Source organism: Micropterus dolomieu, linkage group LG13 (genome assembly GCF_021292245.1).
Source record: "Micropterus dolomieu isolate WLL.071019.BEF.003 ecotype Adirondacks linkage group LG13, ASM2129224v1, whole genome shotgun sequence".
Taxonomy (NCBI): Eukaryota; Metazoa; Chordata; class Actinopteri; order Centrarchiformes; family Centrarchidae; genus Micropterus; species Micropterus dolomieu.
This window is the reverse complement of record NC_060162.1, coordinates 9407184-9424564: the sequence shown is the minus strand read 5'-3', so window position 1 is coordinate 9424564 and position 17381 is coordinate 9407184. Positions and strand designations below refer to the sequence as shown.

The window sequence follows — 17381 nt, the reverse complement described above, 5'->3', positions numbered from 1 at the left end:
TATGCTGATGACACACAAATGCACTTGCCCGTCAGATCCACAGACCCTGGAATGCTGAGTTCACTTACCGACTGCCTTTGTGAAGTTAAAAAATGGATGTCAAATAATTTCCTCCAGCTGAACTCAGACAAAACAGAAGTAGGTGTCATCAGGTCCCAGCAGACGGCAGTATTCCATTGTAAATCACATTAAGCATGTTGCTAAGAACCTTGGTGTCTGGTTTGATTTCGAGCAGCACACCACAAAGCTTGTTCAATCGTGTTTTTATCAACTTAGAAATATGGCAAAAATTTGATCTATGTTAACTTTTAAGGACACCAAGACCATTTTACACGCCTTCATCTCATCACGCCTGGATTATTGCAACAGCCTTTTCACCTGTTTAACCCAAAAATCTATTGATCGACTCCAGACTGTCCAGAACTCAGCTGCCAGGCTTTTAACCAGAACAAAGAAATATGACCACATCACACCTATTTTAGCTTCATTACACTGGCTCCCAGTATGTTTTAGAATTGACTTTAAAATTTTATTGATCACTTTTAAAGCTCTTCATGGCCTCTCGCCTTGTTATATTTCTGACCTTTTAGTCCCATACGCACCGGCACGTACCTTGAGATCCTCGGGCAGAGGATCCACTGAAAGTGTTTTGACATTTTTTTGCATTAACTGTTTTGCTTTGATTATCACTTAGATTCATTTCTGACAAGATGTACACAGTAATACACAACCATCCAAAATAAGATGGCTATGACAAAGCTGAGAAATAAACATTAGCACCTTTGTGCCTTTTATTCAATGGGTGACATTTTAAACAGATTACTATTTGTATTAAACAACGCATAAACACGCACGCACAACTGGAGCAAAATAAAGGAGTAATCCTTACACAATGTCATTGAGCTCCAGCCTAGTGTCAGGAGAAGGGTTAATCAGGACGTACGACAGGGTGTTTTGGTGATCATTCTGCTCATCTGAAACAGAAATATCTTCTCAATCAGCAAACTGTAATAATCACATCTTTATGATCTTATTTATGCCTGCCATAGGATCTTAAAGGAGAACTTAAATGCTTACCTTGTAGGTATCCCAGATTGACTCTGTTCATGACATCACTGGCTGTCAGATTAGTTAGGTCTTCTACAAAAGCAGTTAGACAACAAACAGAAAAAAAATTAAGCAGAAGAAGACAAGTTTGGGACAAGAAAGTTGTGAGCAGTTGGCTTTATCAGTTAAAATTGTGTCTATATTTACCATATCCAGAGGTGGGGAGGCCCAGATGCCTCATGCGGTTGCGGACCAGCTCAGAGAGCTCTTCCCTCTCAGAGCGTCGGTAGAGGTTGAGGCGCTGCTGAGCGATGCGCTGGCCGTGGTCCCTGCTCGAGTCCCGGTTCACTCCCTGCCACCTCACGCTTTTCTTACTCAGACGCCGTGCCCACTGCATGCTCTTCTTCCTCAGAAGTGGGTGATCTGATTGGTCATTGCTGCGAGACTCGTCCCCCCTGTCCTTGGTGTCCTCGCAGTCGTCAACACTGACTGACACCTGTGACTGGTTTTGGGAGACAGGAAGTTACCTTTACGACCAGGATGTTCATCATAATAAGTTCAGGAAAACTGAAACAATAATTCTCAGGTGACTTTAATAATAGTTATAAGTCTTACTAGCAGTGTGGTTCTAGAGATCTAGAAGTCAGTTGTTCAGCATTTGGTCTAGAAATATTTGATCAACCATTTACGTCCCCAGAGGCAAACGCCTACTGACTTTGGTCATCCTCTGACTTTTAATCTAGCACCACAAGCAGATTAAAGGTTTCAATAAATGGATGATATAACATTAGGTTTGCACATTTATGGTTCCCAGACCATGAATCCTAATGATTTTGGTGAGCAACTTACTTCATGCACAACAACCTACATTTGTGGTTCTGAGTACAATGTTGCAACAACGTTTGGATAGATTGGCATGAAATTTCGTTCAGACGTTCATAACCTCCACAGGATGAATGGAGCTTTTCATCTAGCAACACCAGCAGATCAAAGTTACATTCATCCAGACTATGATTATGCAAAACTTATCAAATACCCCTGAGCCTATGCTAACATGCTTAACTAAAGCTGATTATACACGGGGCAACTTTTTGAGCAATGTTGCTGGGCAATCTTGCTAGTGGCAAGTCTGACTATGTTTTGAACGGATAGCGGCGGTGCGGGGCAGGTGGCGGACTAGTGGGGGAAGGGGATTATGGTAGTAATCTTTACTCATTACCAATGACGGCAACGTTGCCCTGCAATATTGCTCTAAAACATTGCCTGCTAAACATCAGCATATGATAATGTCATTGTGAGCATGTTACTGTAGCATTCTGATATTTGCATTTAACTCAAAGCGGCACTGGCATGGCTTTAGACTCTTAATCATGTTATATAATACATTATTTATGTGTCCAGACTCTGCTGCAAACAAGAGATTACACGCTATTTGTAATAAAGATGTTCTTGCATTCGTGATGGATATTTCGCTTGATCCAACTGACAGTATAATCTCTGAGATCTCACCTCAGAGGTTGAGAAAATGTGGGATTCTGTCCGATAGATCCCGATAGGAATTTCGGCACTAGAGGAGCAAAGTTTCTGGAACAGTCTGCCATAGGTACTAATCCACAGATCCTCCTCGGTTACTTTCATCTGGAACAAGAGATACATGTACTATTAGTACTATTAGTTAGATTAACTGGAGTAAGGCAATGTATCCGATCATTTCTTTCTTCTTTTAGATTATTTTCTTCTGTCTAACTCACGGCACAGAGATATCCCGATCCTGGAGTGGTGTCCAGCCCCAGCAGCAGCCTTGCAATAAGGATCATGTAGTCCTTCACAAAAGACTGACATGGAATCACAGAAAAGCACTTTTATAACTTTATAACTTTGTTTATTATAGTTAAAAAAAGCAGTGGACATAAAGAACCTTAAGTGAGTTCTCTATTAAAGACTGAACACAAGAGGGCACTTTTGCTTTCTGTAGTAATGCTGCTCTGTTTCTTCAGGTGATACTGTTTCTCTGTGGCTGCAAGACGCATACATTTCTTTTACGTGGTATTTAAAAGTGTCATCTGAGGTGCTTAGCTGTAGGTGTGTACCAACCTGATACAACAGGGTGTCCAGCATGCTAATACTGAACACTCTGCCGGCAGCGAAGGGTAGGCGAAACATGAAGGCCAAGTTGGAGCCTTTATCACGCTCTTTCTGTGGGGGAGAGCCAGGGTCCACAGCATTTAAAGGTCTGCCACTTTTCATCAGTGTAAGTTATGACAACAATATGAAGTGTGTTTTACAAAATCCACAGAAAAAAATCTTCGACATCTTCTCTTTACAAATCACGTTCATAATAAGAATAATAATACTACACACTTCACTGTAAGCCCTCTTGTTATGTTGTACCTTCTCCAGCTTGGAGAGGGCCAGTGAATAGCAGTCCTTTGCTCTGAACTGCATGAATCTCATGTTGGAGGGATGAGTAAGCTCTGTGATAATACTGAGACTAGGAAACAACCTGGAAAGAGAGAAGAGGGTACATTAAAGAAAGTGATTATAAAAAAACAAACCAGAGTCAGAAGATGAGACTAAATATCACAATGTTTTACCAAACTTTTAAAATATTTTTAGCAATGCTGTGTTGTCCACACAGGGTGTCTAATGCAGGCCCAGATAGAGATTCACACACACAGTTCATGATAAAGTCAAGAAATTAAAGACCATGTCATGAATAAAATATGATAAACATGATCAAATCTGATTACCTGAACATCGTCTGTACATTGACAATAGTTTTGGCATCAGCCATGTAGTCCTCCTCTGCACTCATTGTACTCTCTTTATCCACAACAACCAAATTATCAGCGTAGATAATGCCACACTGCAGCAAGCTGTCCAGACTGAAACACACACACGCAGACACACAAACTATGCTACAATGTGCATAACAACAGCAGACACCAATTTACCTGGAACATACTGTGCAACCAATTAAATCTTAGAGAAGTGCAAACTCCCCTTCAATATACTGCATTTTAATGAGAAAATAAATGTAATATGAAAAGCAGAAGGTAATGTGACAGTCTTACTTGTCTATGGTCCCAGCCATGTAGTAGACCATAGGAAAACAGCAGATGGCCTCCAGAAAGTGATTATCTGGCCTACGAGAAACATATAAAGCTTTGAATATGAGTAAAAGAAAATATATTCAGGATTAACTTTAGCTTCGTGGCATTTATTTTCTTTCTTCTGATTTTTGGTGAACTTATTTGACGTTTTGCTCAAAAACTGTTTACTTGCAATGTACAATAAATGTTAATATAATGTTATGTCCTCACTTAGTGTGTCTTTAGGCTGAGGGATGGGTCCATCTGGTACTGAGCGTGCTCAGAGAGATTGCTTTATTATTTCCTGTCCTCAACCACCACCACCCCTGAAAGAACATTACTTTATGCATCTGCCCAGTCCCGCTGACTAGAGACCCAAGGCTGTCGTAAGTGCTTTCATTGTGTATCCAAGTGTGTGGGTGTTTGTATTTGTGTGTGTGTGTGTGTGTGTGTGTGTGCGCAACAGCGATAGGAAGGCAGGGAGAGAGAGCTGCATGGAGGGAGAGTTTATTGTTATGTGTGCGTTTCTATGAGTGTCCTGAGAGCTCACATGTGGGGGCTGAAAAGGGACACATCAGGGTTGTCAATGAAAGCGTGTTGGTGTTCTCCAAAGAAATCATTACCTTCATCTTTTTCTCCCCTTTTAGCAATATATATCATTCAGGTTCAAGGCAAAGCAGGTTGCTATGGTTACTGTCTAGAGCTACAGAGCGCAGCATTTTTATTTTCTTTGTCGCTCAAAACATATCGTCACTGTTAGCAGCTGCAGTAACCTAACATCAGGACCGACAATGGAGTTCCACCTCCACAGCCTTGTCCTAAGTGCTGGGCTGACGTGAGATTTTAGCACACATTTCCCAGCGTGAAATAGTTAAAGACAGAGTGAAGGGGAGAGAAAGGAACAATGTGTGTGTGAGTGTGTGTTAAGGTGAACTCACGGGTTATCCAACAGCAAGACAATAGGGTTGAGTTCTTTCCTGGGTCTGTAATAAGCTCTGAGAGGCACTATGAAGTTATAGAGACCGTTCCCGGCAGTCTCAGCAGAAACAATAATGAGCTTGTTTTTAAAACCATAAGCCTTAGCATCCTCAAAGCTGTTGTGCCTGCAACCCTGCATAGAGAACCAAAAAAAAAAACAGGCAGGTATCTCAGTTTGCTCTTTGAAGGACAGAGAGTGGAGGGAAGGAATGGAAGGAATGATGAAGGCAGTAAGTAACTGAGTGACTAAGTTGGAGGAACAGCGACTGCCCACCTGGTCCAGTCGTAGGCAGCAAAATGGTGCTTTTTCAGCCAACAGATGGCACAAGGTGGGCGAGCTCCCAATGTACGGAGAGTTAGGGGGATAACCTTTCACATACCTGGCAACAAATCCAAAAAAGCATGAATGACACATTTCATGGAAACATACTATGTTAGAAACATTGGTCAGGTTTTCTTGTAATTTCTGCATTTCAATAGTCGTTTGGAAGTTAAGAGAACATTTAGAGGTCATTTTCATAATATGTAGAATTCACTCATTTATTCATGTTACCTTGGAAATCAGCAGGTTCAACTGCATGCTGGGTAAACTATTTACAGAATGCTAACAGGTAAGTATGGGTAAATATTTTGTTTAGCTTTGGTTGGATATTTTGGGAGGTTGCATAATAGCAAAGAAACTCAACTCATTTTGATTATGTATGATTGTTTGCTTAATTAGCATATTGCAGGTTTAGCATATATTAAATTACTATGGTTTTAATTATTTGAAATAATTAAATATAACATTAATGCAACATTAATTAACAGAAGCCTGCTGTAGAACTAAAAGCCAGTTTGACTTTATACAAAAACAAAAAACAAGTTTATACAAAAGTGGCACAATCTGATTTAAGATACATGTCAGAACATTACCTACATATACGTTCAATTTAAGAAAAAGTATGTGAAAGTAGTACAGCACCAGTGGTTTTTTTTTACTTACAGTAAGTAAATGTAGGAATGGCACAATATAAATACACCCCATTACTTGCAAAAGTCCTGAATTCAAAGTCTTAAATAAAAGTACTGATATAGATATACTTAAAAGTATGAAAAGTTGTGCAGAAAAATTGCCTCCTGTGTAGGTGATATGATTATAAAACAGTGAAGAAGGAGTATAAAGTACCATATAACAGAAATACTCAACTAAAAGTTTGAATATATCAAATTTGTACTTTCCTCACTCCATCACTGGAAGACACAGACAACCTATCTATAATTTATTAATACTAGGAGACTAATAAGTAACTTTTGCTCAAAGTAATTTGTACTTTTACTTACGAAAGCTTATAAGCACAGGAACTTTAGCTTCTACCTGAGTAATATTTAAGTTAACTTCGGTTTCACACTTATGCTTGAGTAGGACATTTGAGCACTCTTTCCACTGCTGCATATAACATTTTGTAAACTATATAATAGCCTGTGTTATTTTCTCTGTTTCCTTGTGTTTAGGTATTTAAATTATCTGTATTCTTTTACACACAGAGAAACAGAAACCTTACTCAGTAGATGAGTGGCCTTTCTCATCTGTGAAAACGGAGTCATCCTCTGATTGGTCACTGAGGAGGTCACATGGCAGAATTGAGGAGGAGTCTGCGATCTCCTGAACTGGAGCGATGCTCGGCCGGCGGCTCCCTGTTCCATTTACTGTAGGTGGGACCAGTCTACCCCCTGAGGTGTCAGGTGGACTCGTATTCTGAAGATCCATGGCAACAGTGCCTGTAAATTATATTCACCTGAGCTTTAAATCACACATAATGAAACAGCGTCTCCACAGTCAATCCAAATTCCTCAATACCTTTCAGACCCCCTTCATTAAAAAGAGCAGTTCATGACACTCACCCATGCTAGCGATGATGCTGTGCACAGGAAGCTGTGAGGGTCCGTCATAGATTCCCCCAGCAGTGCGGCCCTTCCTCTCCTCCTGGTTGAAGATGAAGGCAGAGTTCTCCTCCTTGGTGATGTTGATGTAGTAGCAGGTGTCTGTGGCAGCCATGATGTGGCGTGGGCCAGGGTTCAGCAGAATGCTCTTGTTGTCTTCCCTCTTTATACCGATCAGACACACGCCGTACCTGCACGTCGAATACCTGCTGTTAGCATGCACTTGAAGAAAATGTCTGACAGTAGAGTCTTGTCATTACATTTAAAGTCATAAAAAGACAGTACTTCGTAGCTCAGAATTCATACTTGAGGCCTAAAGGAATTGTTCGACATTTTGGGAAATACACTTAATGGTATTTGCTTTCTTGCTGAGAGTTAGCTTAGCATAAAGAAAGGAGACAAGTGGAAACAGCTAGCTCGGCTTTGTCCACCAACATCTCTAAAGCTTACTAATTAACACATTATATCCCTGGCAACCTCACGATGATTATAAGACGAGGACAAGTCGGACAAGAAATGGTCTGGCATGTTACCCTTTCTAAAACCACAAATTGGCGTTTTTACACTGTGGGTTTTTAATGAATTAAACAAGATATAATGTGTCAATTGGTGCGCTATATAGGTGCTGTTAGGTGTAATTTGTTATTTTGAGAAGGTGCCAGACTAGCTGTTTCCCATCTTTTTTTCCAAGCTAAGCTACTAAGCTGCTAGTTATACCATATAGCATACAGACATCACAGTGATGTCTTCTCATCTAACTCAAGTCAAGAAAGCGCATTTCTCAAAATGTCAAAATAGTTACACTATTTTGCGCATAACTCTATAAAAATTAAAAAATGTTGTTCAACTTGAGGTCCAATGTGTTAATTGCACCAGATTTTATTACATTCAGACAGAACCAAATTAAGATGAGCTGTTTCCCTTTGTTTTCAGTCTTTATGATAGGCTTAGCTAACCTATGTAGCAGTGAGCTGAAAAACTGTTTTAACAAATAGAACCTACATTATGATCAAAAAAGTTGATGTTCTTTTCACATTTATTTATCTGCACACAATGTGTCAAACTAAGGCAAAAGAACAGCAGTGCACTGCTGCTGTACTTCATTATAGACAGGGCTCTCAAGCCTCACGCTTTCACCTTGCAACACAGCCAGTTCACATGCCACACCTTGTATTTCTCACGCTGAGAAGTTAAGAGGTAACGTCCTCTAAGTCGTGCCGCTATATTCAATTAATGGACGATCATTTTTGTGCTGAGTTCATAGCTTTCTCTGTAGCCTAATGAATGCCAGAGCCCTTAAGCCGATCAGAAATTAAAATGTGTTGTTTCCGGGTAAACTCCGTAATCCCGCTGCAAGCACGTTCGTCACCAGGTAACATGGATGCACGCGCACACAGGGAGTGGAAGTTGGTAGCGCGAGACCCGATGGATGCGGTAACTGTAGGTTTATTTTTATTTTTATTTATTTTTTTTTTTTTTTTACCGCATTTTGATTTTACGATTCCTGGGCGAAATCACTTGCCTGTGATCCATAGGCTGTGATCAAAGATAGTGAGAGCGGCAGAAACCTCTCCAACCTCTTTGCAACCAGCAGCTTTGACTTTTTTAGCCAGTGGTGAGCAAAGTAAGCCTAACTTAGGCCTATTCAGATCCTTTAAAAAAAATAAAAGTAGCCCTACCAATACCTCACTGTAAATACTATAGGAGCAAATCTTCACGTTTGTGAAGCTGGAGCCATGAAATGTTTTTACATAAAAAATGACTAATACCAAAGAAGTTGCCAATTCAATTTCTGTCAATTAGCCTAACTGATGTAATTCTAATAGCTGGACTTGTATAAACTGTTTTTAAACTCTTCATATGTTTTGTGTGTAAAAAGCTTATTTTTTAAAGTACCTAGTAACTGAAGCTGACAGATAAAATAAAAAGTACAATATTTCCCTTTGAGATGTGGAATAGAAGCAGAAAGTGGCATGAAAACAAAAATACTCAAGTTCAGTACAAATACCTTGTTTAGTACAGTATTACTTTGTTAGTGTCCACCACTGGCCTTAGCTTTGGCTAACTGAAACTAAGAAAAGGACTAGAGATATTTTGGCTCTGGGCAGAAAGCTATTATCCATCATGATGGTGAATATGGCCACAGTGCTTCAAGTGGAAGCCCCCTACCCCTGTCATCAAGGCATTAAAATGTGCAACAAACAATTACAACACAAAACACCATTCATAAGCTGAAATGTGTAGCCTACTTACACACACAGCCTACTGTAGGTATGTGTACAGTATTGCTGTTCAGTGGGCTCGTTTGGGTACAAGTATATAATAAATAAATAAATATATATATATATATATAGAGAGAGAGAGAGAGAGAGAGAAAATAGACTTTTCTCTTTTACTTATTGTTCTAATTTCTATTTGTTTGTGTCAATTATGAACTAGAGGTCAAATTTAACTGCTACTAAAAAGTTGAGAGAATTGGCCACTGCTGCAAATATTTGAGTGGCTCCTCCTCTAACACACGTTATCTCACTCCAAACGTTTGATAAAACTTGAGAGCCTTGATTATAGAAGATGATACTAGGTCAAAGAACGAGCAGGAACAAATATGTAACAACCTCTGCAAATGGTTTGGTACATTTTCAACTTGTCAGCATCTGACAAGGACATGCTTTAGCTGACATGTCAACTCACTTCTTGTGAGCATGAAAGGAGGCGTATGTGAAGCTTTTGCCATTATACTCTCCAAAGAACTTGCTGTCAGACAGTCGGATGTGGTAGACCTCGTTGCCGGAGCAACATCCGTACATCCTCTGCCACTGCTCTGGAGACTGTTGTCCTTCTCTGCATTCATTCAGGGAAAATACAATCAAACATATAACGGATCAATAAATCAGATTTTTTTTACCACATATGCTATTATTCATGTAGTCTTGACAAAGTCTGAACAGTGAAACCCAGCTTTTGAGAACATCTATTCAGGAACAATCATTAACGTCATTCGCAGAACTCTCCATCTCCTCTTCCCACATACCTTCAGACCCTTAGGGGTGTGCTGGGTCTCCTGGGTTCTCTGGTGAAAGCAGAGAGCTTGACCAATCTGTCTGTCAGTCAGCTTGGCTCTAATATGGCCTTTGTAATGGCTTACAGTAATTTCTGTAATTGTTGTTTAATGGGCTAGGAGAGATGCTCAGAACAACCCCAAGGGACGTAGCACTTTACATGCTTTTTTCTTGATACTGAGTGTTATTCAAGTTTACATAAGATGACTTATACATGGTATTTCACACTTTCTGGATTCCATACTGCAATTCATCATAAAAGACAAAAACAATATGATCATTATCATCAGTATCGCCCCTTTTAAACGTATTTCCCCACCGAACATCCTTTGTGATCTGCTCGTGCACCCAAAGACGCCCACTCATGCAATGCAAATGTACACATAATATGCATCTTTTCATAAATACACTCCCTCATACAGATTTAGACAACTATAATTCACATTCATATACACATTTGTGGCTGGTGTGTGCAATCTTAAAGCCCCAAGACCTTTATCTAACACAAATGCACAAAGCTTTGCTTTCTAAAGAGTTTTCAGGAACACAGTAAGTGCTCTATAGCCCATTGATTCCCCTTGAATGTGGTTCCTCTCAGTCACTGGCATCAGCTTTTAAAAGTGATCTGTTTGCATGCTGTGAAAAATCATTTTCCACCGAAGAGCTTTTCACACAGAGCACACATCCCAGAAAATCCATTTACTGTGTGTTCCGCCTGTTCTCTTTTTTTTTGTTTTAATGCACTGCATTACTTTACTGCCTGACGTTTTCCAAAAGGAACCAAGACGTTTGTCTTTACTTGGGCATATTCACCTCTCTGTGCCAGTTCCATGGAAGCTATACACAAGACCATGAACATGTGAAGAAATTTGAACTTTGCAATCACACTAAGAGAAATAAAAAAAACCTGAGGAGGGCCCTGGTTATGTAAGATGACTGACCGTCCGCGGGAGGTGTGAACAAGGAGCGTGACCAAAGTGGAGGTGGCTGGACACACACAGTTGAGAGCCAACATGGCATATTTAAACTCCTCTTCACACACAACATGATCTGAAAAGAAGCAAATGAGATGATCAGAGGGGCTGGAATACAAATATTACAAGTTAGTAGTTGTTGGACATTTTGGAAATGTGCTTATAGGCTTTCTGGCCAAGTGTTAGATAAAGCTCTAGTGTAAGTTTATCTTATCTTAAGGTAGAGTAGCTTTTACCAAAGTTTGAAAACACTCCTACTACCTCTGAAGCACGCTGATTAACAGATTATATCTTGTTTGCTTAATCCTTAGAAAGATCACAGTGTAAAAATGACAAGCTGTGTAGAGGTACCTGCTATTAGTGATTTCCTGGTTGCATAGCAACAAGAAAGTCAACGTGCCCAGAGAGAGTTAAAGCAACTAACTCATTGTAAAACCACAACTTGTAGTTTAAACATTTATGTTTCTGAAATGGATTACACATGCAGTGACTTCCTCTGTCCTCCTAACAGTCACTAACTTGACTTCTTACCTCTCCCTTAGTTTTGTGCTTTCTCGTCTCTCCTCCTATCACTTTCTGTAGGTATTTCTTCCTCCAGAGCTGTATCTGAGTTCTATTGATATTTGTGTTATTACCGCTACCATTACTATTATTTTACATCTTTTTGTGGAAATTGCATAGGGCTACAGTGTGTTCTCGTTCTTCCAGCTCAACCCCCCCCCCCCCTCTCAACCCAACCAGCTGAGGCATTTGGCCGCCCACCCTGAGTCTAGGTTCTGAGGTTTCTGCATGTTTAAAAGGCAGTTTTTCTTTGCCGTTGTCGCCAAGTGCTTGTTCATGGTGCAAATTGTTGGGTTTCTGAAAATAATAAAAGACCTAGACCTGCTCTATATGACAAGTACAATGACTGAACGTCTGTTATAAATTGGTGTTATATATATATATATATATATATATATGGATTGAAACAAACAACATATAACCTATAAATTAGGGAGATTTTGAGGTGACGGTAGGCAGCTTTTGTTTGGATAAAGCGAGGCTAGTTGTTTCCCCATTTTTTATGCAAATCTAAACTAAGCTGACTCCCAGCTCTAGCCTCATTTTTTATGCTTGTCCATTTCTTGGCCAATCGGGAGAAGCAGAACAAGCTGTAAACACAAAACTGATACATTTTCACCTTTTTTCTTCTAGAAAGCAAACTTGTTAGCAAACAGTTGCCTATGTCAAATACAAAGCAACATATCCTTCATTTAGAGTCATATTTCTGGCTGTCTGATGAATGTAAGTCCAATATTCACTCTCCTTTTAACTCTGTTTTTGTCTCCACCAACACCTGAGGGAAACATCTGGCTCTTTAGCAGCTAAGTGCTCCACTTTGTTCACCAAGTTGCTAACTCTTCCAGAATGCCTGAATTCAGAAAATTTGTGACTGTTAATTGATTCCAGCTATAGTTGTACTTTACTGTGAACACGTTAGCAAAGCATAGCCCTGACCGATCTGAACTCCATTCAGAAAACAAACATTTTAAAAGTTGTTGTCTTGCTGACAGACCTGACAAAGCATGAATTCATATGTTTAAAAAATCAGCATCATTTTATAGTTATTTCGGCAATTATTGCAATTTAATTTATTTAAACAAACAGCAGAATGTTTGTTTTGGGTTCATACTGCTGTAGTAATCGCGGGTTGTGTTTATTCGCATTATCGCGACACTCAGCAGTAGTAGTAGGGCAATGAAACCCCCGAGAAGAAAGCAACGTGTGGATTAAACTCACGTTTGGTCTGCATGCACAGTTATAGTGCAACAGATTCGGTAGAGCTGGGGAAAGTGCAGATTTGGTCATAGTTCTCGGAGGGCTTATTACTACGAGTGACCCATTTCATATAGGCTACAAGTAGTAATGTGATCATAATATAAGAATACTGATTATTTTAGCTTTAATGGACAGACATAAGTGGCAGAGTGGTGATAAGTAGAGAGTGGAAGCAAATATCTCATCTAACTCTCAGCCAGAAAGGGAATAATTGTTTGGAAACTCTCACCTGCAAATTTTACATGGAACTTATTTTCAGGTTTGAGTATCTGGACATAAAGGGGACAATTTGGAGCAAAATCCTTTACTGCCCAGGCTCTCAGGATGGTCTGATGGTCCTGAGGGAAAACATTCAAAGAGTTGCATTTTCACATTACTATATTTAATTAATTAGTAATTGTCTTCATGACTGACAGCATGAATGACAAACAAATAAACAACAACTCATAACTGATAATGCATTGTGGCAAAGAGTTCATTCATTGTTGTTGTTCTTACCGCAGCCATGCGATCCACCTCGTTACGACTGCTTAGAATGAAACAAGCCTCTGCGTCATCCATTCTGCAGCAGCGAGGCAAGTTGGCAAATCACAGAACAAAGTCATACAAAACAGCTGGGGTAAAAATACAAATCCTGCCACAGAAGAGTAAGCCAATCAAAACTCTACTGAAATTAACTTTGACCAGTCAGGGTAAGAGACAACAGCAACATCCTTTCATTCAATATTAAATTGCCTGCATATAGACAAACACACAAGATTAACCTAAAATGCTCTGCACTGTATATGTACTGTGAAGGTGGAACTGTTTTTGCATACGATTAACACAGTCGGGAGAGTGCAGACTGCAAAACAAGTGTGGGAGGATTTGAAATGGTGCCAGATGCAGGATGTAAGCTCCACACACACCCAGTCCTCTAATTCTAATTGCTCTATCACAAGCCTGCCAAATGTATACAGTGAAGATATAACCGATTTTATCAAAGTAATACTTGTTTGGTGTGAGATGGTATAAGTGTTGGACTATCGTGTTTTTTATATCTTTGCTTTTTGTTGTTTTATTATTGCACTTTTATACATTTTGGGGGACTCAAAGAATGGTCAAATTGAAGCAGGAGAGGTGTAGATATCTTTGCTTTTAGTTCCTGTTAATGCAGGATGTGAAGATTCTTAATCCAGGTCATAGTTATCCAAGGAAGGTTAAATAAAGGGTAACTTGACTTGGTTAAAGAGACTGGAAGACGTTTCGCCTCTCCTCCAAAAGGCCTCTCATCCGAACAGTCTTTTTCAGTGAAGAAGTCTCTTGGATTAGAAGCAAAACATCTTCCAGTTCTTCAACCAAGTTGCCCTTGATTTAACTTTCCTTGGTAATGCAGGGTGTCTGAAGATATCGGCAGGGTTATATTCTTTCACTTGAGAAAACTGATCCAGAGCCACACATTGGCAATGACAAATAAACTGTCCTGTATATGTAAAATCAGTTGGATTTACCCTTTAAGCTTGGTTATATCTCTGTAAAGTACTTTGAGACATGCATTTGATTAAGGCTACGGAAATAAACTGGACAGATTGACAGCAGTTTTTAAAATTCTTTTTCATCAGTGTACATTTTTTCCCACATAGTCTCGTTCAAAACACTTTCATGAGTTAAAATTATCAGAAGAATGAGTCTCAAAAAAAATGGGTATAGCTTGAATGAATAATTATAGTGTAGTCAGAATATGAGAAAGCTCTGACAAGCCTATTTACTGAGATAGGAATGAGAGAATATCTGGGCGACATTAAGGAACGGAAGCACAATAAAGATTCATATCCTACTGGTGGTTTATGGCAATTATCAATACCTGGCCAAAATGCAAAATATAAAATAAATCAATATAGACAATTTGATTTAAGTAAACTTAAGTGCAAAAACCCTATAAATTATGCAAACCATCATAGCCAGCTCTGACTACCCACTCTTGGAGGAATTAGTTGTTCTTCTCCCTCTGGGAAAAATTTTCCTTTGCACCTAAATGGCTATAAATGCTCTAAATTTGCACTGAGCCTGAGCTATTGAGTGCACTGCTCAGAAGCACTTTATGGTGGTGAGGCTACAATCTCAGCTGTCAGAGTACCTTCGAACGAACAAACAGATGTTGTACACTGTAAAGGCTTTGGGTTTTTTTAATGTCCCATGTCTCATGTATGTTTGCTTGTTTTCTGTTTTTAGCCCTCTATTGTAAATCTAATTTCCCCTTGAGGAACATTAAAGCTGCAATAAAGATTGAACTGAACTGAGACCTATTATCAATGGAGATAGCAAAAACAGATGATTTGTTTCACCTTCAATTATGGCAATTTTAGCAATTAGACAAATCAGTGTAATTTCTCAGAACAGCTGGATTTGTGTGGTAAAGAAAAGTCTTTGTCAGCCACACAGGGTCTCAGCAACAAGACAAAGAGTGTGCAGCCACACAGGCAGCTCAGTGAGGCCTGTATCGAAAGTCTGTTTTTAATTAAAAGATTTTTTTTAAATCTTTTGACAAGGTGGTGAGATTTCCAATCCATACACCATTATTCACTCTTACTTTAGGGTCCTCCCTGAGGCAACAGGCAGGCACAAATTATTAATTAATAATTTGTTACGAGACATCTAATATTGCTTCATTGGTAGAAGTCTGCACCCCCAACAGTTTGTGAATCCATCATCATAACTGTAGAAAGTCGTCCTTCTCTGGGCTCAGAGGTTTTTTAGGATCTGTCACTTACTTGGCTCTTAGCAGGTCCTGGTCTTTGAGAACAGATCCTTGCAGATAGATGACCCTTTGTGACCACAAAGGGATCTGCAGCACTCTCCGCACTTGGAGGTCCATTTCACTTGGGCACAGGATCACCACATAGTAATCCTTCAAGATTACACAAGAACTACTTTAACGCATTAAGAAACATGTGGAAGTCATTATCACATTATCACATCCTATATGTATACCCTGGATTATAAAAATGCATGTGCTTATTTTGTGTTGTTTGGTACCTGCAGTCTAGGATGGGCGTAGAATTCATTGAGGAAATCCATGAGCAAGTCTATCTTTAGTGCACTGACACACAGCACTACGTGTTTCTCTGTCTGCGCTCTGTGGCGGCTATAATTCCCTCCAGACTTCTGTCTCTCCATCCACAGGTACATCAGCTCCTCAAACTGACACACAACAAGCTGAGTGAAACTAGAACTCACAGAGGAACATTCAGAATTTGCCAAAGATTATTTCGACACCTTCCTACCTGCAGAGGTAGCACCACCAGAGCCACACAGATCATGATGACCACCAGGAGCTGGGAGGGCCATATGCGGGGAGTGACGTCTCCAAAGCCCACAGTTGAGAAGGTGACAATGCAGAAGTAGAAGGAATTGAAGAGGGTGAGATTTTTGCCCGCTCGCTCCAGGTGCTGGATTCCACATGTGCTGTGTAGAGCAGGTTAGACAAACCATGTATACAAATAAACACAATGAACTCAGTCAAAAGTATAATAGGATATATCAATAAGTAATACAGTTATTTATATCATTTAAATGCATTGAAAACATATTTTTAAAGCTTAATCAGCTGGAAAAATAAAACCTTTCTCTTTTTTTTCTTTTGTTTCTGCTATTTGGCAGCAATTTTATTGATTTGACTTCCTCTACTGACAGTCACTTGATAAAATAACTTAAAACTTGATTCATTTTTACTATTATTTTTATTTTTGCTAGCTTATTTTATTCTCAACATCACACGGGTTTATCAATTCCCTTTATTTTATTTACAGGTCCATTATTTACTAATATTTCTTGAAAGTTTCATATAAAGAATTATGTAATTTGGTACTAATTACAGTTACAATGTTGTTCTTTTTAAACTCAAATAAATGTCTATTATTATGAAAATTATCTGTTTGCTTGTAGACTAATGTCACACTTTTTCCTGTTCAACTGGCCTGCAGTGAACTAACCATAAGTCCCAGGGTTATGCTATCTTAGGATTTTGAATTAATTGAAAGTGAACCAACTGATCGTGCTCGTTTTCTCTTTTATTAGTACCAAATGACATGAGTCTTTCTTTCCAGGAAACTTCCTTAGAAATTATTAAGAATTTATGGACCCGAAAAGGAAAGTTTCACCACCATTTAACAATTGTCCTTGTTGCTTTCATGATGCTGAAATTGGTTTTGCTATCTGATGTTAGCTGGCTAATCACTGTGTAATTAGCTCTATGTTTCCCCTCCCTCTCCACGTCAAGCTGCTGTGTGGTAAATGCTTTGGCTTAAAATGGCTCCTGTGCATCGTCAAGGTGGGTGCTAAACATTGGTGGTAGTTGAGGTGAGTTTCCCCTTCACCTCGAAATTCTTTGAGTATTCAAGATAAAGCGCTATCAACATTGAATCCATTATTATTATTATCAACACTGAATCCATCAAGCCATCCACTATTATAGACATGTCTCCAATGCAATGCAATATAATACAAAAGCT

The 17381-nt window shown here is 39.3% G+C and overlaps 1 protein-coding gene across 5 annotated transcripts in view; it reads right to left on the bottom strand.

Moving 5' to 3' along the window:
* Positions 1-763: 763 nt before the first annotated feature.
* Positions 764-17381, bottom strand: part of kcnt1a (potassium sodium-activated channel subfamily T member 1a) — a 38709-nt gene continuing 22091 nt past the window's right edge. For 2 of the 5 annotated variants that reach the window (XM_046067648.1, XM_046067646.1), the window contains exons 10-29: positions 16155-16335; positions 15907-16071; positions 15642-15778; positions 13390-13453; positions 13121-13229; positions 11041-11149; positions 9732-9881; positions 7002-7231; positions 6662-6878; positions 5392-5497; positions 5078-5250; positions 4122-4193; positions 3798-3932; positions 3439-3550; positions 3142-3243; positions 2799-2882; positions 2557-2685; positions 1255-1549; positions 1078-1140; positions 764-974 (exon numbers count right to left, since the gene is read on the bottom strand). In XM_046067648.1, coding sequence (XP_045923604.1) covers positions 886-974; positions 1078-1140; positions 1255-1549; positions 2557-2685; positions 2799-2882; positions 3142-3243; positions 3439-3550; positions 3798-3932; positions 4122-4193; positions 5078-5250; positions 5392-5497; positions 6662-6878; positions 7002-7231; positions 9732-9881; positions 11041-11149; positions 13121-13229; positions 13390-13453; positions 15642-15778; positions 15907-16071; positions 16155-16335 — 2722 coding nt within the window. In that variant the 3' untranslated portion in view covers positions 764-885. Of the gene's footprint in view, positions 975-1077; positions 1141-1254; positions 1550-1679; positions 1787-1915; positions 2018-2556; positions 2686-2798; positions 2883-3141; positions 3244-3408; positions 3551-3797; positions 3933-4121; positions 4194-5077; positions 5251-5391; positions 5498-6661; positions 6879-7001; positions 7232-9731; positions 9882-11040; positions 11150-13120; positions 13230-13389; positions 13454-15641; positions 15779-15906; positions 16072-16154; positions 16336-17381 lie in introns of those variants that run through there. The other 3 variants (XM_046067645.1, XR_006827918.1, XM_046067647.1) reach the window with 3 other exon arrangements.